The sequence below is a fragment of the Lepisma saccharinum genome, chromosome 17, assembly GCF_977018435.1.
Source record: "Lepisma saccharinum chromosome 17, izLepSacc3.1, whole genome shotgun sequence".
Classification (NCBI taxonomy): Eukaryota; Metazoa; Arthropoda; class Insecta; order Zygentoma; family Lepismatidae; genus Lepisma; species Lepisma saccharinum.
Window position 1 is genome coordinate 22,159,675 of NC_139245.1, and position 27,902 is coordinate 22,187,576.

Consider the following 27,902-nt stretch of genomic DNA (forward strand, 5'->3'; position numbering starts at 1 on the left):
TCAGTCACGCATGATTCTTTTGTTATTTTGTGCTTATGCTTTTATATTTTAGCTTAGCTATTACACTTTTTAATCTTCATATTGCCGACAAATTATAATTGCATCATTGTTTCCTTTATGCATAAATTATGGAAACACAGAAAAGAAAATGTAATTTAAACTGGAAAGGGGGCATTTGTTGTGGTTTGTTAGTTAAAACTAAAACTATACAAGTTGTAAAAATACTGCATGAAATCAGAGAGTATTAGAACTCATTTGTCTCTTTGATTTGATGAAATCCCGTTCAATGTCATCAACAAATTTAACATGCTTCTAATTTGTGTGGGCTTTTTTTTCTAGAATGTTGTAAGCAACACTGAACAGACAGGTTTGGAACAGGACGTGTTTTTATATTTTAATAACAGATGGCGTTAGTGTCGATTATATTAACTGAATAGTATGTCAAGGATGGAGTTTCATATATTTGAGTGTGGTAATTGAATTTGGAATAAGTGGTGTAATTTAAATGTGAATGGATTAATTTTTGAAAGCTTAATATTTGTTTGCTATGTTCTACCAAACATGCGTTGGGAGTATTATTTGTGGACTAGAGTATCGCACAAGGAATCGTCCTAGGTGACACAGTTGCTTCAAGAACAACAAACCTATGTTAATTTCACATGTGTGATATGTGCCGTGTGTAGTTTAAAGAAACTTATAATTTATTTGACCATGGCGTCCACAAGCAAACGTTCATGGAGATTGCGTAAGTTTTCAAATTATTTTCAAGTCTTAAATTATATTTACTTTTTTTCTCTTTTAATATTCTTTGCATTGCTGAACCTTGAGTGTGGGCACAAATGCTGAAATATGACCTTTACTAAATTGGCAATGATATCAGCGTACGCCCAAATATGAGGTGCTTTTTATTTTTACAAGGGTATATCTTTTTAACATTTAATGTCCTTCACCATTTGTTTAACCCTGACTGTGTATTCAAAATGTTGCACATTTGATATTCGTAATTGTTTGTAAACATTGGCTGATAAAAATAAATATTCGATTCAATTTTGTTTTTTACATTCATGGGATATTAACATCAATTTTGAAAATATAGCATTTTGGGTGATCAGGATGTCGGTTTTTTTTTTACTCCACAAATACATTACACAGAACATAAGTTGTTGCAACTCTATTGATACTCGTGCTGATGAGAGATGGTATTGAAATCTTTCTCCGTTTACTAATTGCACCATGTTTTTTCAAAGCAAGTACTCCAGAAGTATCGAGTAATAGTGGCCTATCCTTACTAGATTTTGTTTTTATGGTCTTATTTGACTAATGATGTTACCACCAAAGGTTCTTGAATTAAAAGTCATCTAACCTAGTTACCACAGTGTTTTAGCGAGAGAATGAATTTTTCAGTGTGCTTGTTTTTTAATTTGTTGATCATTCCAAATCATTGTCTAGATTAGCCAGTACTACTTTACTATAGGGGTGACACCTATAAATCATTTATTTCACACTTTTTTACATTGCTAACGTACTATTCTGGAATGCGGAACATTTCTTTAGGTGAAATAATGAATTTCTAACGAAAATAATGTCTATTTCTTACATTTACAAGTACTTACTGTTACTCGTTATTTCGATTCTGTAACACATATTATGGCAATAGCGTACTGGTTCATCGCGCGTTACAAGAGTTGTCGATTTATGCAGTGTTGCAACCTTGTTCACTGGAAAATACCTACTTTCGTGCCCAGATTTGAAATTATACTAATACATTGCAAACCATTGACGTTAGCCTCACAAACCATTGACATTAGCCCCACAAACCATTGACGTTAGCCCCAAAAACCATTCCCGTTAACCCCACAAACCATTTTCCGTAAGGTTAGGTTGGGCAAGCATAGTTAAAAAAAATATTTAAAAATTAAAAATACTCGACACGTCATGTTATAGTGAAAACACGGCGAGTTTGAAACACTGACTATGGAGTTTATGTCATCTAACACACGGAACAATGTAGTTCTTAAGAATTCAGACATTTCTTTAACCTTTTGACTTAAAACTCTGAAAATATTCAGACAAGTAATATTTTGTAAATAAATTTAAAATCCCTAATTTATAGTTTTGTGCAGATTGTTACATATATAGCCACAGGAGAGCACACATCACATCCATTGTTGTGGGGATTGTGTGTGTGACTTATGATCCAGCCACTGGCAGTTTCAGGTTAAAGTCATGGTATGGGAATTGTGCGTCTTCATTAATTTCATTTATTCATTATTCAATCTTATTGTTGCAGTAAAGTAACATAAAACATGCACTGCTCCTGAAGAACTTAATAAGGACATGACTGTTCTCTTATCTATATTTATTCTGTACTAATATATATTTAAAATAATAATTTTCAATTTAGCCTATTGTGCTTATTACTCGACATAAGTGCAATACTAGAAGGAGATATGATCTTGATTATGGATTTCTTAGACTGTGAATAAAATACCAAATAATAATAATATTTTATTGTCATTAAGCTTGTACAGCAATAGACAACGTCAAGATCAAAATACATGTGAAATATATTATAAAATGTAAAATTATAACTTCTTTTATGTTTAAGTTGCACTAAAATACAAAATTTTTAATTTCAAGAAATTCTTGAGTTGAGTACAATGATGTAGCAACTAACCAGGCATACAGTTTATGTTTAAATACATTCATAGGAATATTTGTCACATCAAGAGGTAGCTTATTAAATAGTCTTTATCCCAGAGGTTCATAACTATTCAGGGATTTTGATAGGGTATATTTATACACCTGCTGTTTCTTGAAGTATAGGAATGCACATCTTGTCTAGTTTGTAGTTGCGGCAAATTTTTCTTTACATACAACAGCACAGTGTAAATATATAGATTTATCACAGTCATAAATTTTAACTTAATGAACAGTGGCTTACAATGAACTAATTTGTGTGAGTTTGTAATTATTCTCTCAGCTTTTTTTCTGCAGTATTAAAATTTCTTGTACATAACTGCAGTTCCCCCAAAGTAAAATTCCATATGAAATAATGCTTTGAAAGAAAGCAAAGTAAGCTGATCTTACGTAATCTTCAGGTACATGACTGTTTAGATTCCTTAACAAATATATAACCCTTGAGAGCTTGCCAGTTATGTATTTAATATGTGGCTCCCATAATTTATTATCAATGACAATACCTAGAAATTTCACATTGTCTGAGCTATTATCGATCGGGATGTCTCTAAGACTGAAAAACATATGCTGGGTTTTACTTTCATTCAGCAAGAAACCATTAGCTCTGAACCATAAAGAAGATTGATACAGGGTATTATCAGTTATGGCTTTAAGAGTGTTCAAGTCAGAGCTGGCATTAACGAAGGTAGTGTCATCTGCATATAATATTGTATGAGCAGTGACGCAAAATGGTAAATCATTCATCATGAGAGCAAACAATAAAGATCCAAGAACCGAACCTTGAGGTACACCACATTTGACCTCTGCTACATCTGCCCTCTCCATTCCTATGCAATTTGTTTACAGTTCTAAAGGTATGAATGAAATAGTTCAAGATCTGTACCACCAATGCCATAGTATGTCATCTTTTTTTAAAAGTGAAGTGTGTTCTACACAATCAAAAGCCCTGCTCAGGTCACAGAAAGAGGCCTGAGCAAAGTTCTTAGTTTCGAAGGCCTTAAGTACATTTTTGACTAAAGAGTCCATGGCATCAACTGTTGACTTACCCTTCCTGAAACCAAACTGTGATTTGCAAATTAAGTTATTATGGTCCAAGTAATTGCATAATCGAGAATGCATAATTGATTCTAAAACCTTTGAAAACACTGTAGTCAGTGAGATGGGACGGTAGCTGGCCTAACAATTTTTCTCACCTTTTTTATAAATTGATACAACCCTTTATAATTTCAATACATTTGGAAAAGTTCCTTCCCTAAGACATATATTTATACAAAAGGTCAGTGGATGAATTATACAATCTGTGATTTTTTTCACAAGATTTCTGGATAAATCATAGATATCTACACTGATCTGATGGTTTCAACTTTTTCTCAACATCTATAATCATCTCTGGAGCTATTTGAGAAAAAAACAAATTTTATTTCAATGTCTTGCGCTATACTGTTCAAGTAAGTCGGAAACTGTTTGAGAGGGTCATACAATGTTGTTACAAATTTCCTCAACAGAATTAATACAAAACTTATTAAAGTCATTAGGGGAGATTTCTATAACATCTTTTTTGCTGTAGTTGGCAATCGAATTAATTAATTTCCAGGCAGTCTTGCATTTATTCCTGGATGCCTCAATATTAGTTACATTATACAATTTCTTTGATTCATTTATAGCCCATTTGTATTCCTTTCTTACCCTCAGGTAGATTGATTTAGCCAGATCTGTTTTACCCCTCTTAAATAAATCTAAGTATAATAAAACCCTACATTTCATACCGGCTAACTTAGGAGTGTACCAATCAGCTTTCTTTTTTGGTATTTTCTTTTTATTAACTTTGAGACTAACTTTACACTCTTTCTGGGGAATACTCCTATTATAAATATCTAAAAATACCATTAGAAACTTTTCAAATGTTACATCAGCCAATGTGTGTTCTGTATCCAAGGACTGAGGTTTACTTAACAGATCTAGCCAGTTTATATTACAGAGCAAGTTCCTGAAGTTTAATATTTTATCATCCGTTATTGGTCTTGAGATTACTATTTTAGATTCCTTACAGTTACAATCACACTGTTTTAAGTTATGTATTTTTAGCCAAGGAGAATCATGATCTGAGTATGCAAATACAGTTACAACACATGTTATAGGAGATGCTTTTATGTTTGTAAATATATTGTCCAGGCATGCTGAACCCCTAGTGAGTTTATTATTATATAGTTAAAGTTAAACTGCCTAAGCAGATTTTTAAATCCAGTCACACTTTGTTTATCTTCTGTTACATCAAAATGAGAGTTTAGATCACCACCAATTACGATACTAAAGTGTTTCCATTGAGACTTACTGAAAAATCTAACATTTCCTCAAGTTTTTCAAGAAAAACAGTATCTATAAAGCACAACTGTTACAAGTTTGAGGTCTCTAATAAATAAACCTGTGGCTTCAAAGTTTAATTCACTACAGACGAATTCAAAATCTAACTTATGACCAGCATGTACAAATGCATTTTTTACTTATATAGACACTCCACCATGTTGAATTTGTTTCCTACTATAACTGTTAACCAGATAGAAGTCATATAGTATTTTGAAGGAAATGTCACTGTTATGGCACCAATGCTCACTTAGACAAACAGCATCAAAACTATTTTCATTAGCAAAATCATTAATAATTTCATGTTTTTTGCCGAATCCCTGTATATTGAGATAACCTATCTATGTTGTATGAGAGTTAGAACAACATGCTCTAACTTCCCCATGAGAATTCTCAAAACCAAGATTAACACCTGATTATTCAGAGTATGAAGAAGTGATACATTCGGGTTTACTGATGATATTGTTAGGCATACTTAAGTTAGATTGGTTTGTAGATATAGATATAGGCCAAGTTTCACTAGTATTACACTTGGCCACTATTACAGGTTTCCCTGCTCCGTACGATCAGTTACAGCAATATTCATATGTTGTCTAACAATTAGCCTATCCTGAATAACCCTGTGTATAATTTTACACAATTCCAATTTTCCATTTGCATTCAAATGTTGGCCATGCCTGGTATGCATTTCTTAGCAAATATGGAACTATCAATAACCGTTACATTTTCAAAATTTTTACATACATTACTGTACTTGCTATTAGCTTTCTCTACTTCTTTATTGACAATAGACCAGGTTCTGAGATCATGGTGGTGTGGAACATTTCACCACCAATTAATACGGCAAAGTCATCAGATGATAATTCTGAATATTCTTTGTTCCCTACCACCTGTTCAAACGTTGCACCTGGTTTCACAACACTTTCAATTTTTAGGTTATCAGCACATTTTGAAGAAGTTCTTAGCATTGAAGATAAACCACGCCCATGACTATCAGAGTATATCTCGATCCTACCCATTCTTTTATTCTAATTTCTTTGTAGGTTAGTTTGCACTTCACCTATTTCAACTTTCCCAGTGAGCCCTGGTTCACCAACTTGATCCCCACATGTATCCTCCTCTCTGCCCAAGACTGCATATCTATTATCACTAACAACACCATCACTCATTAATAGATTCCTCTTCTGGCTCATCGAGTGTATTCTCTTCCCATGTGAAAAAATTTGCCACACATTTTCATCAAGTGCAGCCATCGATACCACTTCACAAGAGAATCAATCCCTTGCCCAATTGCAGGTCACACGCCTCCAGGTCTTTCTTTAACTATGCATTCTCACCCTGTAATGTTTCAATATCTTGCCTTAAGACGGATATTATCTCCAGAAGAGTGTCTTCTTTCCCCTTACCACCGCCATTCTGTACACTCGCCACACGTGCATCGGCCATATTGGACTGTAGACCTATACTGGATTTCAGTGTAGGAACCGAGCACTTCGATGTTTCACGGAATTTTGAGGGAGCGGCCTTTCCACTCCTCTCAGGTCATCAACAGGCAGTGTTGGGTTTTGCCGTTGCACCCAAACAATGTTTCCAGTTCGAGTAGTTTGTGACCAGATTGAAGAATGACCGCTTGTGCGGTGGTAAACCGCATACGAAAACAGTTACAAGTGGTCTCGAATCAAAGCGCAATACACTCTAAAATAAGTATAATGATTGCACAATCCCTATGTAGATTATCATATCTCAGGGCAAGTAGTATTATTCACAGCAAATAACTATTCTACTATTGAGACAGTGAAGACCGATTTTGAGAATCATCCTCAGCAAACAATGCCTCCACGATGGCGCAGTGATAGCGTCGTTGCCTTGTAATGAAAGAGTCTCTGGTTCGATACCCAGTGAAGGCGCATAGTGGTTCGGATCTCACTTTAAACCGTAGATCCAGTTCCAATTAGCCTTGCTGTGCATAAAGTGGACTTCAATCCTATCTCAACTGCTTAACAAACCTTTTGAATTATCAAAAATTTAAGCAAGTAAATTTTGAGGTAAATTATCATTTTGGGCTATTTTTGGTTCATATGAATCTGCCTCGTCCTCCTCCTTGGCCGTGCGGTCTAAGGTGCTATGCTTTGGGCTCCGACTGTGGGATGGCATGGGTTCGTGTCTGCCTGGGTTCAGGTTCTCGGCCTGTATAATGCGGTTGATTTTTTTTAACAATTTACACAATTTGAGGGTATAGGGCTGGTAGCAACCCACCTTCGTGGGAAAATTGGGGACTGCACATCATTCCATTACCGGTTGAAGAATTCCAAAACTCTAGGTAGGAATGTGGGAGGGAGACTGGCAGTCGGGAGATAGGCCAAGGCCCTTCCAGGGCTGTTGAGCCACAGATGATGATTATTATTATTGTACTAATATTATTACCAGATTTTTATTAATTTATTTTTTACGTATAATTAATATATTTGTATGATGCAGTCTATTACAACTGAAGATTGCTTAAGGACAATTAAACAATTATATTCTATTCAAAATTAGAATGCAAACATTGAGGGTATAAAATTCAAAAAGGAAAGATGAAAACGCAGTGAAGATGCATGTGTGAAGATTCTGATGTAACTTTGGACTTTGTTAGTTTTTTTTAAAAACGTCATGTGCTAACAAACACTTGTAAGCTACATATGATACATTACAGCAGAAATTTTAAAATTTAATCCTTAAAATGGACACTGAATATTTAATTGCAAAAACATTCTGATATATTCACTAGTAGATAAAAACTTCAACTTAGGCATTTTTTACTTTTTGACAGCACACAAATACAGGGTGGCCCATAAGTCAGTTGGCAACTGCTGCTCCAGTCAAGCAACTACTTGTGCCAACTGACTTATGAGCCACCCTGTATATTCAGGTTAGTATTAAAAAACATTGAAAAGTTTTATGAAATAAAATCATTCGTAAGTTAAGGGCTAAATTATGTCCTCTGAATTGTATTGATCTTTCTCTTCAGTAATTTTTTAAAAGTCAAATCCATTTTCAAAGTAGGTGAGTTACTAAGATATTGTTCACGGTTAACATACCACATAGTGTCTTGTGTTATTATTAATTTTTTAATATGTTACTGTGTAAGTACTGATGTAGTTTGATAATGATTCTTTGTTTTGTTTCCAGAAGACTTCGTAGCTCATGGAGCAAATGTCAACTGTTTGTCTCTTGGACATAAATCTGGAAGAGTCCTAGTCACAGGGGGAGATGACAAGAAGGTCAACCTGTGGGCTGTGGGGAAACCCAATTGTATTATGGTGAGTGCATACTGCAGTTGTTTGTTCAACTGGGAGAAAATTTGTGTTGTTAGTGACTCATCAAAACACACCCTGAAGTTCCTCTAAAGCTGGCTTTAGACGGAAGAATTTTCTTTGAACATTTTTGCTAGCATGAATGATATGTAAATGCTTCCAAAAATCTTAATAGCAGAAAGTACTTTACACGGAAGCATTTCACGTAACTTATCGGTTAGCTTTTGCTATTACAATTTATAATACAGGGTGTGGCAACTTAACTTCCTTTTTTGAAATGCGTGCCATGCAGCCTGTAGAGGTTGTAGCGGGGCGGGAGTGGTCTCATTCAACAGGCGCGAGTCTAAAGTTTCGTTTGCGTCCCGGTCAGTCGCCATCATGCATTGGAACAGTGAGGAGTGTGCGTTTGCCGTCGAGGCCTTCTTTACGAACGGATGTTCTTTTATCGCCAGTGGCCAACCTGCTTCCCCGATTTGGCCCGTTGCGATTTTTTTTTGTGTTTTTTTTTTTAAATCCCGCATTTGTTACCTGTCCAAGGCCCCTCCAAGACCTGAAGGCCAACATCCGCCAAGAAATTGCCAACATTCCCGCTGATATGCTGGTTCGGGTCATGAAGGATGCCAGAAATCAGCTTCTTCAGTGTATGGACAATGGGGGGGCGTCACCTCCCTGATATGATTTTCAAAACTGTGTGAAACATAACTTTAGATATGTACCTACAGTGTAAAAAAACCATTAAACAATTCTAATTCATCACATGGGTTTTATTGCATTCTGAAATAAGGAAGTTATGTTGCCGCACATATATATAGCACGAAAGGCACGTCGAGTTACACCATTTTGCATGGTGTTCACAATAGAAACAATTAAAATATTCTTCCATACGTATACTGTAAATGTTCTGAAGTATGTATTAACCAGTGCCGTTGATTTGTACCTAATACTGTTTTATGAGAAACGTTATTCCTCTCAGTTCAATAGTTATGGCTTTTTAAGAAATTGAAGTGATACATTGTTTACATCTCATGTGGTCACCATTACATTTCCACTTATGCCGCTTCTGATTGGTTATGCTACAGAAAAAAGATGGGTTCTATCTTTCAGAAATGCCATGGCATCTGCAATGTTATAAGATTTTTCACTGTGCTATGTCCATTTTGGTCATGGCATAAATGCTAAGGAAAATGCTTTCGTCTAAAGTGGACCTAAGTGATATTTCTTTTTGGCGCACAAGCCAGGTAATTGTAAAACACGATGCAAGACTGTTTTTCAGGATAGGGTGTAAGTTGCAGGGACTTTAAGCATGTTTTTCAATAAGCCCGTAACAACTGCAGTATACTCCTGGCCGTACATTCACTTTCAAAGATATATGTACCCTCCTGTTCAGATAATGCAGCACATACTTCAACTCTCCAGCTTTATAAGATGTGCCATTTTATGTGAACAGGAATGCACTAAAATTGGATCAAAATGGTCAACAGATCAGAAGCTGTCCCCTCTAACACCGTCAGTACAAATCTATCTTGTGTAAGCACACAGCATTCTCCTTTTTATGGATTTGCATGTGCGGCTGTGTGTATGGGTGTGTGTGTGAGAAAAAGAGAGATGGTAGCAAAATAGATTTACAGCCTGATGTTAACCTTTCTGTCTGTGAGATGCAGTTAAAGACAAACTGCTTATGTAAATCGTACATTATTGATAAAAACAAGTTTCCCAATTGAATAGTATGTACAAATGTGGAAGATCCACTACATGGATATTGAACTGTGAAGAGGAGAGTTTGAATACTGAACAGCTAATGCAACCATACATTTTCTCTTTTCAAGTATTGCATCTTCCAGCATCCTGTATTTCACTTCATAATTGTCACACCCTGTTTTTACAGTCCAAAAATTGATCTATAACCTTTCATCGCATGATCGTCACATTTGCACATCAGATAATGGAACCAGTGACACAGAAGATGATTTTTTGTAAGTCCCTACTTCGCCCAGTTCAGTTTACTTAGTAATTAATGATTTTTAAGTACCAGTAATACTGGCACACTTTTTTTTGGAAAAAAAAGCTTCACACCCTGGTTGCACCCAACAGTTTGTAAAAATAATTTGGCACAAAATCTCCAACGATTATGTGGTGAAATACAGTATGCAGGAATCATGAAGTTTGTTTCTTAAGCCTCGGCTGGATGTTTCTCTCAACAGCTGAAAACTGCTTCTCCTTTTAGTGACAAAATCTCCTATAATATGCTTCCAATTTCGGTGATACTCTGCAAGGCTTTTCTAGTAGGATACACGAAGTGATGTAGATTCTTAGAAAACAATTTGGGGTTCTAGTTTGGCACACAAAAAATAGTGAAGTAGCATTAATGGGATCTGAAAAGCAGCTTTAAATGGGGCGTTTGAAGAGTTTTAAAATTCTATAATAATTAGGTTCAATATTGTGGATCTTAGTATCGTGAATTTATATAGATAATTCCAAGCGTTTGCACAATATTTTCACTAAAAAGTTTATAATTTTATACAGGTATTTAGTTTCCACGCCTTCTGAAAGTTCGAGGATTTTCCGCTTGTAGCGCTGCTGTCGTTCTTCAACACGCAACCCTCCTCGTGCGGTTCTCGCATCTGCGGGACGTGCCCCTCAGAGCGTGGGGGGAGGGGGGAGGGAGGTTTCACCTGCCAGTTCGTATTATAACCTTATCTTTTCTTGCCATCTGGGTTTGTGTTGTTCAGGCAGAGACAGACCTTTATGAAATGAGGGAACTGCATTACTTCAGAGGCTCCTGTCAAAAAACAAGACACACAGTTTTGGAAGTCGAAGCAGTGAATCGTCAAGATTATTAGACACCCAAATTACGGCAGTTTATGAGTCTGATCCGAAGGAAGAGGCAAGTCACGTCGTTCAATTATTATGTGATTAAAACTCTTCACGTTTGTTTCTATATATTTACTTTATGCATAATAATGGGAATAAATATACGCAGTAATCGAATTGAATAAAATGTAGAAAAGAAGGGACAGAGATTCCTATTTTGACATTTTTTTTACTTCATATAGTTATAAATACTTCGAAAGTCCAGAACTCACAGAATCTTTGTAGGCGGGAAGGTTTCAAACATTCGTACCGATTTATATGAATTTATTGAAACTCAAAGTAAAGAATAAAATATTATCTTCCTTGTATAAAACGTAATATTTTAAGTTCGAAGAGAGAGAGAGAGAGAGAGAGAGAGAGAGAGAGAGAGAGAGAGAGAGAGACACACACACACACACACACACACACACACATACACACACACACACACACACACACACACACACACACACACACACACACACACACACACACACACACACCCACCCACCCACCCACCCACACACACACACACCCACCGTTACTAACCACAATAACTTAATGAACTTGAGAAAGGAAATAGCAATCCACGTATGTGAATTATCTCATTTTTGAATATCTGGTTCTGGGTTCTCCGAAGGTCCGGATATTCTGATAACCATATTACTGGTTATTATTGGTCTTTCCTTAGGCATTTCAGTGGGTATGAAGGGTAATTTTCTCTCTGGATTCTGCATTTCGTTACATCTGTGGACGATATGTTCATGCTAGGACACCAGGTGTTCCAGGTTCGAATCCCGGCCTGAGTATGGATGTTTATGAGTGTACATTCATCAGTTTCATCATATCATCCATCACTCATCCCCCCCCCCCCCCCCTTAGCAAATTAGCCAAAAGTGGAACAAAAAGCGAAGTAAAATAAAGCTAACCAATGAATCAATCAATTATGTAAGGAGGAAAAATATATTTCTGATTTTTTGTAAATCTTCGATTTTCGTGATTTTTTTTTCATTGTAAAAACCCGTCTTCTAATTTTACGCTTCAAGGCTGTGTTTTCATTTTCTTCTGCGTACTTGAAAATTGATTCTGAACTACCTTACTATCTAAGGACCCTACAACAGTTTTAGTGTTTTGTCCATAATAATTATGGTAGCACACATAATAATACTTCATCTGGTTCAGCATTCCCACCCGCCGCCCCCTGGCGGATTGGTTAGCACATCGCGCTACGACGCCACGAGTGCTGGGTTTGAATCCCCGCCTGGGCGTCGGTATTTGTCAGTGGTCAATCATCAATTTCATCATATCATCACTCATCCCCATCTTTGCGATTAGCCAAAAGTGTCAGAAAAGCGAAGTAAATTAAAGCAATTAAATAAACAATAAGCACCCCCACCCCTCCCCCAGGCTTCCGGTCAGCGGCGTCCCTGATTTTCACTTATGAAATGTAGCAACCTAGTTGTAACTATTCGCCTTTGTTTCATCTCTCCAAAAACAAACCAGAGCTAAATAGAAATTCCTTTGGTACTCGTATTTTTGTCGAGATTTTATTCTAATGAAGCTGAGGCTTGGTTGATGACAGGAAACTGAGGAACGGACACTCACGAAGAACACCCAGCGCCACCAAATAAATCCTTGGGCGGCCACAGATTCCAGGTAGTTGACGGCTTTGGATGAACAAGAATTTTCGGACCCGGGTTACCCGATTCCGGAGATATCCATTCCCATAGATTCCGGATCCCAGAAATTCTTTATATTAGTTGTGTAGGTATGTTGTTTAAAAGGCACGAGGCTCGTATATGCCTGCCCAGCTACTATTCATTTCAAGAAAGAAGTTTAAGATGGTATCATGCAATGGTGATATGGTGATTGGGCATTGCCCATGGTCTAGTGCTTTATTTATATTATATATTATTATATATTATATTCTTCGGATAAACATTTTTTTTCCTGTGGTTGGGATCGAACATATGACGGGATCGTCTCCACGATATATATCGCCAAATATCATGACGATATATCGTCTTCGCCCAACACTATTAACAAACTACTCTACGATGCACACCGGTTTTGTAGTAAAGCTTAGGTTCGTGGACCTCCCCAATGGCTCAATTGCAGTGTCGTCGCCAGGTTCAATTCCAAATGGACGCAAGTAGTGAATCGAATCTCACTTTAAACTGCAGGTCCAGTTCCGATTAGCGTATCTGTGCATAAAGTGGACATAAAACATCAACTCAAACAATCATAGCATAGGTCCGTGTCTTCTCCTCTCACCAAATGGCCCATAGGCGCATTGTATCAGATTTCCCACTTGAGTAATATTTAAGGCGAGAAGGGAAATCCTGTTTCGCCGAATATTTTGAAGGGAGAGAATTTTCCCTCCGCTGGGATATTCAGGTGTTCGCGGCCAAAGCACACCTAAATGTATTTAAGGGGATGCGATACAGTCTCCGCTCGGCTTTTTCATAATATTGTTATTAGGGAATCCTTGTTTTTGATTTCGTACGACCATGAGATGGGTACTTAGATACAAATCTAAGCAATTATAATAGAATAAAGCGAGAAGTTAACCGCACGTTTAGAAGTAAAAAAAGAGATTACTTGAAAAGCAAAATTAACGAAATTGAAACAAACAGCAAAAATAAAAATATCAGAGATTTATATAAAGGTGTAAATGAGTTTAGAAAGGGGTGGCAACCTAAAGTAAACTTGATAAAAGATAAAGACGGTTATTTTCTAGCTGACCCAAGCGATATTCTAAATAGATGGAAGAACTACTTTAATGACCTTTTAAATGTCCATGTAGGAGATAAATCAGAAGTAAATGAAGTCCACACAGCAGAACCTTTAGTTCCAGAACCTAACTTGACTGAAGTTAAATATGCTATTAAAAGACTAAAGAATAACAAAGCACCTGGCATTGATTTAATACCAGCTGAGTTAATTAAATATGGTGGAAATTCGTTAATATGTCAAATTCATAAATTATTTTTTTTTAATATGGAATAAAGAAGAAATCCCTCAACAGTGGAAAGAATCCATAATTGTTCCTGTGTTTAAAAAAGGTGATAAAATGAACTGCAATAATTACCGTGGAATTTCTCTACTCTCAACAACATATAAAATATTATCTAACATTCTTTTAACAAGACTAACCCCATATGCTAATGAAATTATAGGTGATTATCAATGTGGATTTAAACGTAACAGACCAACTACAGATCAAATTTTTCACATGAGACAGACACTTGAAAAAAAGTGGGAATATAATCAAAATGTCCATCAGCTATTCATTGATTTCAAAAAAGCATATGATTCGGTCAAAAGAGATAAATTATATAATATATTAGTCGAGTTTAGAATACCTAAGAAGCTTGTTAGTATGATAAAAATATACACCAGTGAAACAGAAAGTAAAGTTCGTGTGGGTGTTAATATGTCTGACAAATTTACAATTCATGATGGGTTAAAACAAGGAGATGCATTATCTCCATTGCTCTTTAATTTTGCCTTAGAATATGCTGTTAGGAAGGTAAAAGAAACTAAAGAAGGACTAAAATTAAATGGTGTGACTCAGTTGTTAGCATATGCAGATGATGTAGACTTACTGGGGGATGATGTGAATACAATTAAGAATAATGCTAAAATATTTTTCAAAACTGCTAAAGAGATAGGTTTGGAAGTTAACAAAGAGAAAACTAAATATATGCTTACAGGCCGAAACCAAGTGTTAGGTAATAATCAAAATCTAATTATTGATAACAACTCGTTTAAACCAGTTTCCAAATTCAAATACTTAGGAGTAATATTAACAAATGAAAATTATATTAAAGAGGAAATAAAAAGTAGGCTTAATTCAGGAAATGCATATTACTTCTCTCTTCATAAACTTTTGTCTTCTCGTTTAATATCTAAGAAACTAAAAGTTAAAATATACAAAACAGTAATTTTGCCTGTAGTATTATATGGATGTGAAACTTGGTCCCTTACATTGAAAGAGGAACATAAATTGAGAGTATTTGAAAATAAGATCCTTAGGAAAATCTTTGGACGTGAAAGGGATGAGGAGTCAGGAGTGTGGAGAAGGTTACATAATTTAGAACTACATAATTTGTATTCATGTCCAGATATTATTAGAATGATTAAATCAAGAAGACTTAGGTGGGCAGGCCATGTGGCACGAATGGGAGAGGAAAGAAGAGTTTACAGGATTCTTGTTGGGAAACCTGATGGTAAGAGACCTGTAGGAAGACCAAGACGAAGATGGAGGGACAACGTTGAGATGGACCTAAAGGAAATCGGTAGGGATGGAAAAGAGTTTATAGAACTTGCTCAAGATAGGGACAGATGGAAGGCCTGTGTTGCTGCAGCCATGAACCTTCGGGTTCAAGAAGGCTAGAGAGTTAGTCAGTCAGTAATGAGATGGGTGATACATGCCGCCAGATCTAAATGCTGAAAACTAAGAATAAATTGTCATCAATTTAGAGTTAACGGTAATAGCAGCGCCCCACCCCTTTGACAACTAACATTACTCTAGGAAGCACTTCGTAAATCTAGCTCCTTGAAAGTCAGTTTAACTCCATTTAAGGTGAAATTTAGTTCGTTTATGCGCACCAGGTTTGGCAACACTGCCAGGGGGCAAGGAGAAATGTATTGAGCATATGGGAGTATTTTTTGATTTGTTATCGTGTCAATATCAAACTTTCGATGGAATAGAAAATGATATCAACAGGAAGAGGGCAGTTTGAAGAAGTAATTATCCAGCAGAAAAGTCTAAACTCCCATTTTATTAGCCGTAACTTTATGTTGAAGTTGATTCCCCATAAGGAATACGGGATTCCGAAAATACTGAATAAGATCGGTGCAGGTTTCGGAAGAGTGGAAATTCATAATCATAAGCAGTCTGTTCCATGAAAGAATGAATTAAACTGAGAGTAGAAGAAATGACAGAGGGAAGTGTACCACAAGGATACTGTCTATCACCAGGCACGTGTTTAGAAATATGTTTCGGGCTGGGGAGGGGGGGGTGCCGATCCAAGAGTCTCAGATATAATAATAATGTTTAAATTAAAATAATTATTGTTGTACGATCGAAAACACATATATTAACAAGATTAACTGAATTTATTAAGGAACTCACAAAACAACGTAACACTTTACATTATAACGAAACTACGTTCTCCATTCTATGTTCTGTTTGCCCAGACTCTTGTCTAGCAACAGTAGCTTGCTTCTTCTTCCTCTAGGAGGCAGCACTACATTCATATTAAATAAAATTAATACTAAATACAATACATTATATTATTATTATTACACGAATAGGTAAAAGGACTGTATAAGAATAGATATATAACAGCGCATATTCATTACGTAGCTTACCTGTAGTTAAGGTCGGAATATTTTACATAAAGACAAGTGCCCTGACAATAAAATTATTGTCAAATTGATGAATAATTGAAAATTTATCGAATAACAAAAATGATCTTACATGTAGATCGAGAAAAGTAAGTTTCTGATTAATATTTTATGCATAGTGAGTAGTAGTGTACATAAATCTTCTTTGTAATGTCATTCAAAGCCGTATGATCCCAATACAATCCTTGCCTTCTAAAAAGTTCAAAGGAAATTAAAAACCCTCGATTATGCAGCAAATGCTAATATTTTCATTACTTAATTTTAGTGGAGTAGAACGTCGTTAATCTGCATTAATTGGGACCGAAGGTTATGCGGATAACGATTTCTGTGGATAATCAAACATGTGTTTATTTAACAAAGAAAAGCACGTACAATACAGGTTTATTTTATACATACAGTACACAGTACTACATACGTATACAGTACAAGAAAACCAAAGACATGAGAAACACTCCTTGAATCTTGTTTTTTTTAGTGTGCGGATAACTGGCGTTGCGGATAATTGGCGTGCGGATAAACGACGTTCTACTATACTTCGTATCTTTGGGGGGGGGGGGGTGTCCGCACCTCTGGATCCCCCTAAATACGTCCTTCCTGTCCTTCAAAGCCGTATGATCCCAATATAATTTTTGTCTTCCAACAAGTTCATAGGAAATTACACAACAAAGGCTAAAATAATATATTTATCATTATTTAATTTTAGTACTTGATAAATCTTTCGGGAAGGGATCCGGACTCGCTGGACCCCCCTAAATACGTCCTTGCTTATCACCAACATTATTCAGCATCTATTTAGAAAATTAGTAAAGAACTGTTTCCATAGTATGAGGTGCTAATAATAGAATGAATAAGAACTGAATGTATAAGATTTGCAAATAACATGACTTTGTTAGCAGAAGACGTGAGAACGGTGAAAACGTAAGTGCCGACTGTAAGCATTCGGGATGAAAATAAATGTGAATAAGACAAAGGCCATGGTTAATGGGAAAGAAAACTAAGAAAATTAACGTGAGACTTCAAGTTCAAAGTATAGAGCATCTAAAATGTCTAATTTGCTGTTACATTTGACTAGGGGGAGAATGTAATGCAACCATCATCCACTGCTTCGAAATAAAGTGTCGCAAGTGAATGAATTGAGATAGTTATTTTTGCCATAGTTAATTGCATATTGAGTTTTTCAAACAATTTTTCAGGAATTTTTGCTTACCGTTAGACTGTAAAATTCGATACTGTATGGCATTAATACTTACAAAGCAGAGCTTTCCTGTAACCGTTTTCTATGTCTTATCAATTCAGAAAATTTCCTGCGTGTTGTGGACATTTTTACTAGTAACTCGAGGGTGTTGCTTTTCGAACATTTACTTCGAGTGTACTGTCTCACTCGATCTCCGACGGTTGGTTTCATCTCAAACTAGTATGCTACTAGTTTTTATCTTTCACTCAAGTCCCTGAAATTTCCAAGCAAAGGGAAAATTCTCTCCATTTAAAATATTGATTGATTGATTTTCATTATTTTACTTCGCTTCTTGTGCCACTTTTGGCTAATTTGCGTAGATGGGGATGGGGATGATGAAATTGATGAATGGACACTCACAAACATCTATACCCAGGCAAGGATTCGAACCCGAGACACCTGTGACCTTCAAACCTAAAACAGGCGACTTCACAGCGCAAAGGGGCTGGAGATCTCAAACTCAAAGCAAGTTGGAAAAACTTTCTCGAGACTATGGTTCAGTTAAAAGAAAACATGCTTCAAGCACATCTGGCAGTGACCAAGAGCATTCCCTCCTCACATTCCCTTTTCTTAATTACCAGATCGTAAAACCCGCGCGGTACAAGGCACTGTAACCGCGGGGGCCAAATTGCCGAAAGGGTATGGTTTATCGCACCAAATTCGAACACCATCTCGGTCACGCACCGTATTTATCTTCTGACGTAAGCGTGGAATGCTTTCGTGGTTAGGGAGGCTTGTTAGTTTAAATTTTCAGCAATTGTACACTATAACAACGAAAACATTTAACCTGGCCTGGCCTCAGAAGACGAAATACAGAGCTAGGCCAAGAAGGGGTTTGAATTTGGTGCGATAAGTGAGACCAGTTGCAAAAAATCGGCAGCGAAGATGGGAGTCGTCTGATAGGGACAGAGGGAAATTCGTAGACAGCGATGCCAACGCCTCCCTCGCACTTCTTCGTACTATTGTTAGGAAAGGGACTAACGACACTCTCGAAATCGCGATTCCTTTCAACATCCATCCGAGGCTTAAGCCCACCTTGTCACAGATAGGATAGGCTAATTGGGACTGGACCTAAAGTTAAAAATTGGATCCTAACCACTATGTGCCATGACCCAGTTTGAAACCCAGGTGATTACATGGAAGTGGTGTTAATGATATGGCATTGGGGAGGAATGAGCAGAAAACTTATAAGGGGTATGTGTGTGTGTAGACAGATTGATATAAACACTCATCAACAAGTTGGCTGCTGGTATACAGGTGTAAATTGCAATAGAAATTCACTAATATGTTAAAAAGCAGTCATTTGGGGATCACGAACAATATATGTAAAGCAATTGATTTGATAGGTGGAAATGAGTTTGTTTGTTTTATGATGCAACAAAATAGAATATCTTTATCTCATTGGTTTGATTTGAGTTTTTACAGAGCCTGTTTGTTTTATGATGCAACAAAATAGAATATCTTTATCTCATTGGTTTGATTTGACTTTTCACAGAGCCTGACAGGACATACAACACCTGTTGAATGCGTCAGGTTTAGTCACACAGAGGAGTTGGTTTGTGCAGGTTCTCAGGCAGGAGCCCTGAAAATCTGGGATTTGGAGGCAGCGAAGATTGTTCGGACATTGACTGGTCACAAAGCCAACATACGTTGTGTGGATTTTCATCCATATGGTGACTTCCTCTCATCAGGTTCCTTGGACACAAATATAAAGGTAAATGAACTGTATGTTGTATATTGTGCAATTGGATTTAGTGTTACCCTCCGTTTCAGAGTGGTTAGCATGATGTAGTACAAAATCAGGAGTCTTGGTTTGAATCCTGCATGCAGCATAAATCTTTATTTTTTTCTCATCTATTTTGTCAGTTCATCTTTCATCATCGCAGTTAACCTAGATACATTTAAAAGCAATGTAAAACTAAAATACAAAAGCATATATTTGAATTTAAAAATAAATTGACAGAATAATTTCAATTCCGAAGTTGTTTAAAGCAAGGAACATGTGCAGCATTGAATGTTATGAATAAATACTTCATGATCAGACTCATATAAATTTGCATGTTTTCTTATAATTTTGCTTAGTATTGATAAATCGTGTGCTTACTTATGTAAGTGAGCTTTGCAAGTTATTGCAATTTATGTGATGAATTAACTATGCAACATCAAGAGCCAATACAAAATTGTTAAATGAGAAAGCTATTTCATAAGAGATGATATCTAGTGTGTTCGGGAAAAAGTACTTAAGTCACAAACTACGATTTTCTGTTCCATTTATTTAAGTCACACTGAATCAATCAGAAAATGTTATGATTATAATTTTAGATTGGGAATGTGTAAAGATTCTAAACACGATGATCCAACTTGTACATCATGTCTCTGCAATGTTTGCTATTGAAAGAATAAAGATAAATAACTACCTACTATAAAATTTCGTGTTTTTTTGTTTTTCTTCTTCTTCTTCTTCTGGGAAAAAAGCCTAGAAATGATCTTGTAGTTTCTGGTATGAATTTTAATTGCAGACTAATTTTCAATGGTTCTAAGGTAATGTATTACTGCTGGTTAGTGTTAACTTCCATTATTATTGTTGTAATAAGAAATGAAGGAATGTGTAAAATGCTTTAAAGTAATGCATTATCACCGTCCTTTGCCTTTTGTAGTCTCTGGTTGCAACATCCATTTCAAGACTGTCCATCTTCTGTTCTTCCACCATTCCTCTCTCTTGACTGTTTTCTCATGCTTTGTGGAGTGTGTAGTAGCTGAAAGTATTTCTGACCTTTCAAATTTTACAACAACCTAATCCATTATGTCCGGCAGCTTATTCTCTCTCTCTCCTGAATTTTCCCTCCTGTAGTCTAAGAATCTCATTTACTGCTGTTCTACATAATACTTAGGATGTGTTCTGTATTTTATATATTATATGTATTCATGAAAAGATTTAAAATTTCACTATCCCATATTGTATTCTAAGAATATGTTTAAGCAATTCTCTAGAAAATTGATACAAAGAATTGCATTCAAGTTTTGTAACTATTCTGTGTTCAAGTAGTGGTAAATGTTGAGTAAAATAAATGTATAGTTCCTAAAACATCAGTTTTTTGTGTTTTCATTTTAGTTGTGGGATATCAGAAGGAAGGGCTGTATATTTACTTACAAAGGTCACAGTTTAACTGTAAATAGTTTGAAATTTAGCCCTGATGGACAGTGGATAGCATCAGCAGGAGAAGATGGTTTAGTAAAAGTGAGTATTATACAACCGTATTTACATAGTGTAAACCGATGGATTGGTCTTTAAGCTACCTTGCATTTCTAAGTTCACCTACAGATACAAAGATCATTTTTTAAAAAATATGAATGTTCATACCCTAAACTATATCATGATTAAATACTATGAACTTGGATGAATAAAAACAAGCTATTTTGGAGGTAGTTTGTGTGCTATTTGGATGTTGTATGGGGTGGAGGGCTTTGGTAAGGCGGTCATCAGTGAGAGAATTCAGCAGCACCTATCAAATGCAGAAACTGCCCAACCCACCACCAGACTTGCAAAGCATATGGGATTCCACAACCATAAAATTGAGGAAGTGTATGTCAAATACAAAGCACACACTCTCATAGACTCAAAAATCAAAGAAACACACGCCATCATGCACTACAACTATGAACTGAACATAGATAATGGTCAGGCACACCATGCCTGGCTTCCGTTACTGCAGCAATTAACACCGGTGAACAGCAGACTGCATATACGCAAACATACAGGCGACGGCAGCACACCTAGCGGCAATTTAGGAAAAAAAAACAGAAATGTGCCAAGCAACAACACAACGAATTCCAACGAGAATGGAGGCAGTGGCTACCGAAATTAATAGAAAATAATGTAAAACAGCTTCGCGGGAAACGTGAATTAATTATCTATTACCGCGTCTCTCATTCCCATAGTATGAATTCAGATTCAAGTTGTAAGAATAATGAAAAATGTTCAGTTTATGTACGGTTGATAAGATAGTTAATTAGTACATTTATTCATTTTGTAAATAACAAATATTTCTTACATCCATTTTCTCTTCTTGTGTTAAATTCCTAAATGAATTATAAATTACTTTGAAGCATTCACAAACATACTTTCCTTTGCAACAACGTTTGATTGGATTTTTATTGAAAATAACCTCACTCGTTTTACTGCAGAATTTACTAAAGTGTTAATTACTAGAGGCACATATTTTTGGTAAATAAAGAAGTAAAATTTTGGTGCAAAAACAGTCAATTTCGGGTTCAAAAGCGGTAAATAAAATGAAATTTCGCTGTTATAGTGGTGAAAAAGTGGTATATAAAAATACCCATCCACAAGCAACCCAGCCACAACCAACCCCCAGCGACCAATATAAATGGTTTGCCTTCCCCTACCATCCCACCACTTCCAACCGCATAGCCAAAGCCCTTCTCCCATTTGGCATCAAAGTAGCGCACAAACCCAACTCCAAAATAACTGATAAACTGAACAAGCACAAACGGTACTTCCTTTCCCCCCTTGACAACCCAGGTGTATATGATGCAGAGTGTGAATGCAAGGCTCATTACATCGGCAGGTCCATCAGATCTGTCAATGAAAGAATCCAACAGCACCTAGCAGATGCGAAAAAAGCCCAACCCACTACTGGTCTTGCTAGACATATCAAATACAATAGCCATAAAATTCAAAAGGTTCGAGTCAAACACACTGCCCACACGCTCATAGACACCAAAATCAAGGAAACGCACGCCATAATGCACTTCCCACACGAACTAAACATCGATAGCGGGCAAGCGCACCACACTTGGATTCCACTACTGCAGCAGGTATCGCCCGGAAATAGCAGACGACGCACCAAGACGCACAGCGCACCTAACGGCAGCCAGAGAACTACGAACAAAAGACGCACGCCAAGCAACAGTGCAGCAAGTTCCAACGAGGATGGTGGCAGTGGCCACTGAAATTAATCGAAAAAGAAGAAAAAACAGCTTCGCGGATAAAAGTGAGTACTAGTTTCTCCGTATTTATATACTACCGCGTCTCTCTTTTCCCAATCATGAATACATTTTTGGGTTTAAAAAATGTCAATATAATCCCAAATTTGATTAAAAACTGCACTATTACACAAAATAAACATATCCCTTCTAATAGCACATTAAATCATTACCAGAATATTAAGTTTATTCCTGTATAAAGGGGTCCATTTCTGCTTCTCAAATATTTACAGCAGAATTAATCAATTTTTCGTGAATTGCATAACTCTCAGGATACTTCAGACTTCAGAAAGTGTTGCGTCGGTATATAAACGGTAAATTTCGTGTTTAAGAGTCTATTTCGCATTTTGCAGTTGATTTCGCATCATTTTGTGACAAAACAGGGTAGGAAAATGCACCTCACACCTTTCAGAAACATGAAAAATTAACATTAGAATGTGTTATTTCACATTTCGTGTTTTCGTCAAAAACGAAATATGCATGCCTCTATTAATTACTATTCCCTTGGCAACTGTAAGATATTTGGAATTTAAGTTAAATAAGACACTAAAAGACACATGTAAAAAAATTGCAAAATGATATTATTTTATTTATTTTTTGTGTACACAGTGGACCTGGTTTCATAATGTAGAAATGAAATGAGATCTGTTAGAAGAATTTTAAATAGCAGTACTACCTTAAATCAAAGTAAACAAGTTTGTTGTTATTATTTATGCATTTCATTTACCTTGTAAAATATACAAAAATAGGATGAACATTAACAATATAATATTACTTTCAAACTTTTGATGCTGCCACAGTGTCTAAAGTTTAAAAGAAAGTACTAGTAATTTTATGTACATTTACCCAACCCACTGAATTTTTGTTCATAAAAATGGTTCATATTCTTTGCGTAGGCTGAGTTTGCCACTAAATTTACACTTACAGATTTATTATTCTGTTGGTGTTTGTGTTGGTTTTGTGTGTACCAAGGTAAATGGTTAATTTTTTTAAATTAATTTTTTGCACACATACTGTGTTATTGCTAAACTTATTTATTGCGAATGCACACAATCTGAACATGTCTCATTTTTTAAGCTGTGGGATATCAGGGCAGGAAGAATGTTGTCAGAGTTCCGAGACCATATAGGGCCAGTTATGGATGTAGAATTTCACCCTCACGAGTTCCTCCTGGCTTCCTGTAGTATGGACCGAAAAGTCAATTTTTGGGACTTGGAAAATTTCCAACGTGTCTGTACAACGGATGGAGATAGCGGACCAATTAGGTATGTATATTTTATCAGTTGTGTATTTGTTGTCCTTCTTCCACCATGTCTCTGTGTTTCTTCTTTTTAGTTTTGCTTCACTTACCATGAAACAGGTAACATGAAAGAAATGGCATGAAAAAGGATAACACTTTAAAACCAGTCTTTTGGTTCTTCCCGGGGTCACCATTTGAGATTTCATTTTAATTTGGTTCCGAGTCTGAGAAAGATCTTGCTATAAGGTTGGCAGACCTTTTATTTTACAATAAATTCTGCCTTGGTCAGCATTTTGAGTGTTTTATTAAACATGGGGCCCATTTGAGGAAGATGATGGTGACCTTGGGATGGTGTTGAGAGCCTGGTTTTAAAGTTTCAACATTTGTTTGTGCTGCTTCTTTATGTTATATCTAGAGGCACATATTTTTGGTAAATAAAAAAGCAAAATTTCGGAACAAAAACAAGTAAATTTCGGGTTCAAAAGCAGTAAATAAAATAAAATTTTGCTGTTATAACAGTGAAAAAGCGGTATATAAAATGACATTTTTGTTTTAAAAAATGTGAATATAATCCCAAATTTGATTTAAAAACCACGTACTACACAAAATAAACGTATCCCTTCTAATAACACATTTTTGTCATTACCAGAATATTAAGTTTATTCCTGATAAAGTGGTCCATTTCTGCTTCTCAAATATTTACAGCAGAATAAATCAATTTTCCGTGAATTGCATATATCACAGGATAATTGTGACTTCAGAAAGTGTCGCGTCGGTAAATAAACTCTAAATTTTGTGTTTGAGTCTATTTTGCATCGCAACAGGGTAGGAAAATGCACCACACACCTTTCAGAAACATGAAAAATTAACATTACAATATGTTATTTCACATTTCGTGTTTTCGTCAAAAACGAAATATGCAGAATATAGCTATGTATATCTTTTATAGTAATATGAACATGATTGTGTGTGTGTGTGTGCTTAATTATTTTTGTTTGTGTCAAAAAAAGGTTTGTTTTAAGTCAGATGAATCTGGACTGGCTCCTCAAATGTCAACTTCCCTTGCACGTAGTACATCCTGGACTACATTTTGTAGACTAGTGTGTCTCTGGGGTCTGTACTCACAGGCAGTATAATCCTCTGTGCTGCTCATGCTGTGTCATCCATATATGTTTGTGATTGTCCTTTTATCTATCTCATCCTAATCTTGGAGATTAGCCAAAAGTGGCAGAAAAGCAAAGTAAACTAAAACAAATCTACCAGGCCCCAGTTTAAAGTGAGATCTAAACCATTGTGCTATGTACCTCCATGGGAGATCGAGCTGGGACTAAATTCGACTTGTAATCAAGTTGACAGTGTGTTGTTGTGGAACTCCATGCTTTTTATATGCTGTTCATTTCATGCAATCCTTGAACTTGGATTTTGGATGTTGGCTGGTATACTTCATGTTAAAATCGATAAAATGCTCTGTGTTGCTTCATTCATATTCACACTCGATGAAATATTTTTATGTGAGATATTCGAAATATCATTTTTTGCGAGATTCATGCCTGCGCCGATAAGACATTCCATGATTTATCCTGCTGGAACTTCTTGAATGTAATTTACTTTATCATAACATCATTTCCAGCCATTACATATGTGCCTCTTTGAAAGAAAGAACATTTTAACTACCCTAGACTTCATGCTTTGGTGAAAAACATATGATGTCATGTTACGGTAAGTAACATTCAAGAAATCGGGCAGAATAATTTCCTGCTATTTAGTCAATATATTCCTGACAACTTTTCTTGGCAACCCCATATTTAAGTACTGCCGTGCATGAGCACTAAGCGCATTCAGCAATCTCTATTGTATTTTGACCTATTTTTGTCAATTATGCTTTTTTCATTTCTCATGGAAACACAAGATATGATATTATACACTTTTGAAGTTTTTGGAAGATGTGATATCCATTGTTCTTCCATTTTGTCATGAAATATGCTAAATAAAGTACAAATCAAAGAGAACTGAAACTAAAATAATACAATGTATTTACTGTTGAAGCACTTTCCAGTCTGAATTATCATGTGAGTTATGCAAAACTGTAGATCATAAATTAATTCTGAAGCAAAATATATGCCTTCTTTTGTTTCTGAACATTAAAAGTATGGGAGAATTACTGCCAATAAGAAATTAAAGAATTTCTGAAACTAATAGGGCCGGACAAACGAGACTTTGACTTCCTGTTAAGGAAACTTATCAAGTTTCAATAATCTCCACATCTATACATACCTTTGGTGGCCCCACAGATTTCAAGACAATACACTTATCTCTTGCCAAGTATTTTGTAGCATTTTTGGCATAACAGATTAACATGCATTGGTTATTCTCAGTCACAGGCCAAGTAAACATAGTTTTTGTGTGTTATAGGTTGGATGCACTTGCAAATTTGAAAGACAGACGACATATACTAATTGGAGATTAAAATTCAGCAAACCGAAAACAGCATTGAACTTTCTGTCGTACTGTGAGAGCCACCGTTTTAGTCCATGTTTACACATATGCCACATGCCCACTATATGTAACAGTTATTTTCTTTTATGGGTAGTAGTAAATCTTGGAAGACTTATGTAATAAAAAACAATCATTATTCTAGCATTATTGGTTTGGGGGATATTTTCAGATGTTATTGTGTTGGTAGTAATGCTACCGGACATGCTGTATGTACCTTTAGTAACCAAGTAATAGGCCAGGTAAAATCTGTTAATGTATCAAATAAAGAACATTAATAAGCTAATCATACTCTGTGTTTGGTTACAGGTGTATACATTTTAGCCCTGGTGGTGAGTGCCTTTACAGTGGATCTCAGAATGTACTTAAGATTTATGGCTGGGAACCATTTAGAACGCATGATACCATTCCTGTTGATTGGGGTAGGATTCAGAATATCGCCACCGCTCAAAACCAACTGGTAAGTATTGATTTTAATTGGAGAAAGGGAGTGATAATCTTTGCAGGTTGTCCCTTTATAGAATAATACATGTTGCACAAATAACGTTCTTAACATGTCACCACATAGACGTAATCACCGCCAGAAATGTTTGCTGGCAAAGACCTCAACAGGAAAACTGATAACACTCTCCTCCCTCGTATCTCTTGCCTCTTTTAACACGTTAAAATAATCTCAATTTTTCATCTACCTCTTGAGAACATTGGCAAAGTCATTGAAAGATGTTGAACAGTATGTTTTTTGTTTTTCTTTATTTGAATTCACCGGAGCGAGATTCTCATCTGAAATTATAGGGTCTGAGAAATTTAAGTTGTCATTTGTCAAGGTGTGTGGAATTCCCAGTATCGTACGACATCTTTAAACATGCTTGTAGAGCACAATAAAGTATAATAATATCTTATTTACAAGTTAGAAATGGTATGAACGTGAATAATGTTTCACCATGTCTACAGTAATATTAATTGTTAGTATTGATTTTTGTTACACTGAATATTAATTATGTGCAATTGTTTCAGATTGGTGCATCGTTCCATATGACTAATGTCATGTTGTTTGTTGTGGACCTGAAAAGAGTACAACCGTTCATTGGCTATCCAATGCAGGACGTGGGTCATTTTGAATCTGGTCATAGTATGAGAAAGAGTTTTACGAAAGGAAAACCACCAAATGGAACGAAACCAGGGTAATCCAACATTAATTTTTGTATGTGTATGTCTTAAAGTCCCAGTAATATCCAACTTAGTGGATCATAATCTAATGTCGATATTAAATTTGATTGATATTATCTTTTGAATGTGTGGAGACCTCTAT

At 35.9% G+C, this 27,902-nt stretch overlaps 1 protein-coding gene across 3 annotated transcripts in view; it reads left to right on the plus strand.

Annotated features, from left to right (window-relative positions):
• Nucleotides 1-379: 379 nt before the first annotated feature.
• kat80 (katanin p80) overlaps nucleotides 380-27,902 on the plus strand; it is a 92,000-nt gene continuing 64,477 nt past the window's right edge. The window contains exons 1-7 of one of the 3 annotated variants that reach the window (XM_083139096.1): nucleotides 380-745; nucleotides 8,233-8,363; nucleotides 19,352-19,570; nucleotides 20,969-21,094; nucleotides 23,938-24,125; nucleotides 26,903-27,053; nucleotides 27,608-27,774. In XM_083139096.1, the coding sequence (XP_082995222.1) occupies nucleotides 712-745; nucleotides 8,233-8,363; nucleotides 19,352-19,570; nucleotides 20,969-21,094; nucleotides 23,938-24,125; nucleotides 26,903-27,053; nucleotides 27,608-27,774 (1,016 nt within the window). In that variant the 5' untranslated portion in view covers nucleotides 380-711. The remainder of the gene's footprint in view (nucleotides 746-8,232; nucleotides 8,364-19,351; nucleotides 19,571-20,968; nucleotides 21,095-23,937; nucleotides 24,126-26,902; nucleotides 27,054-27,607; nucleotides 27,775-27,902) is intronic. The other 2 variants (XM_083139097.1, XM_083139098.1) reach the window with 2 other exon arrangements.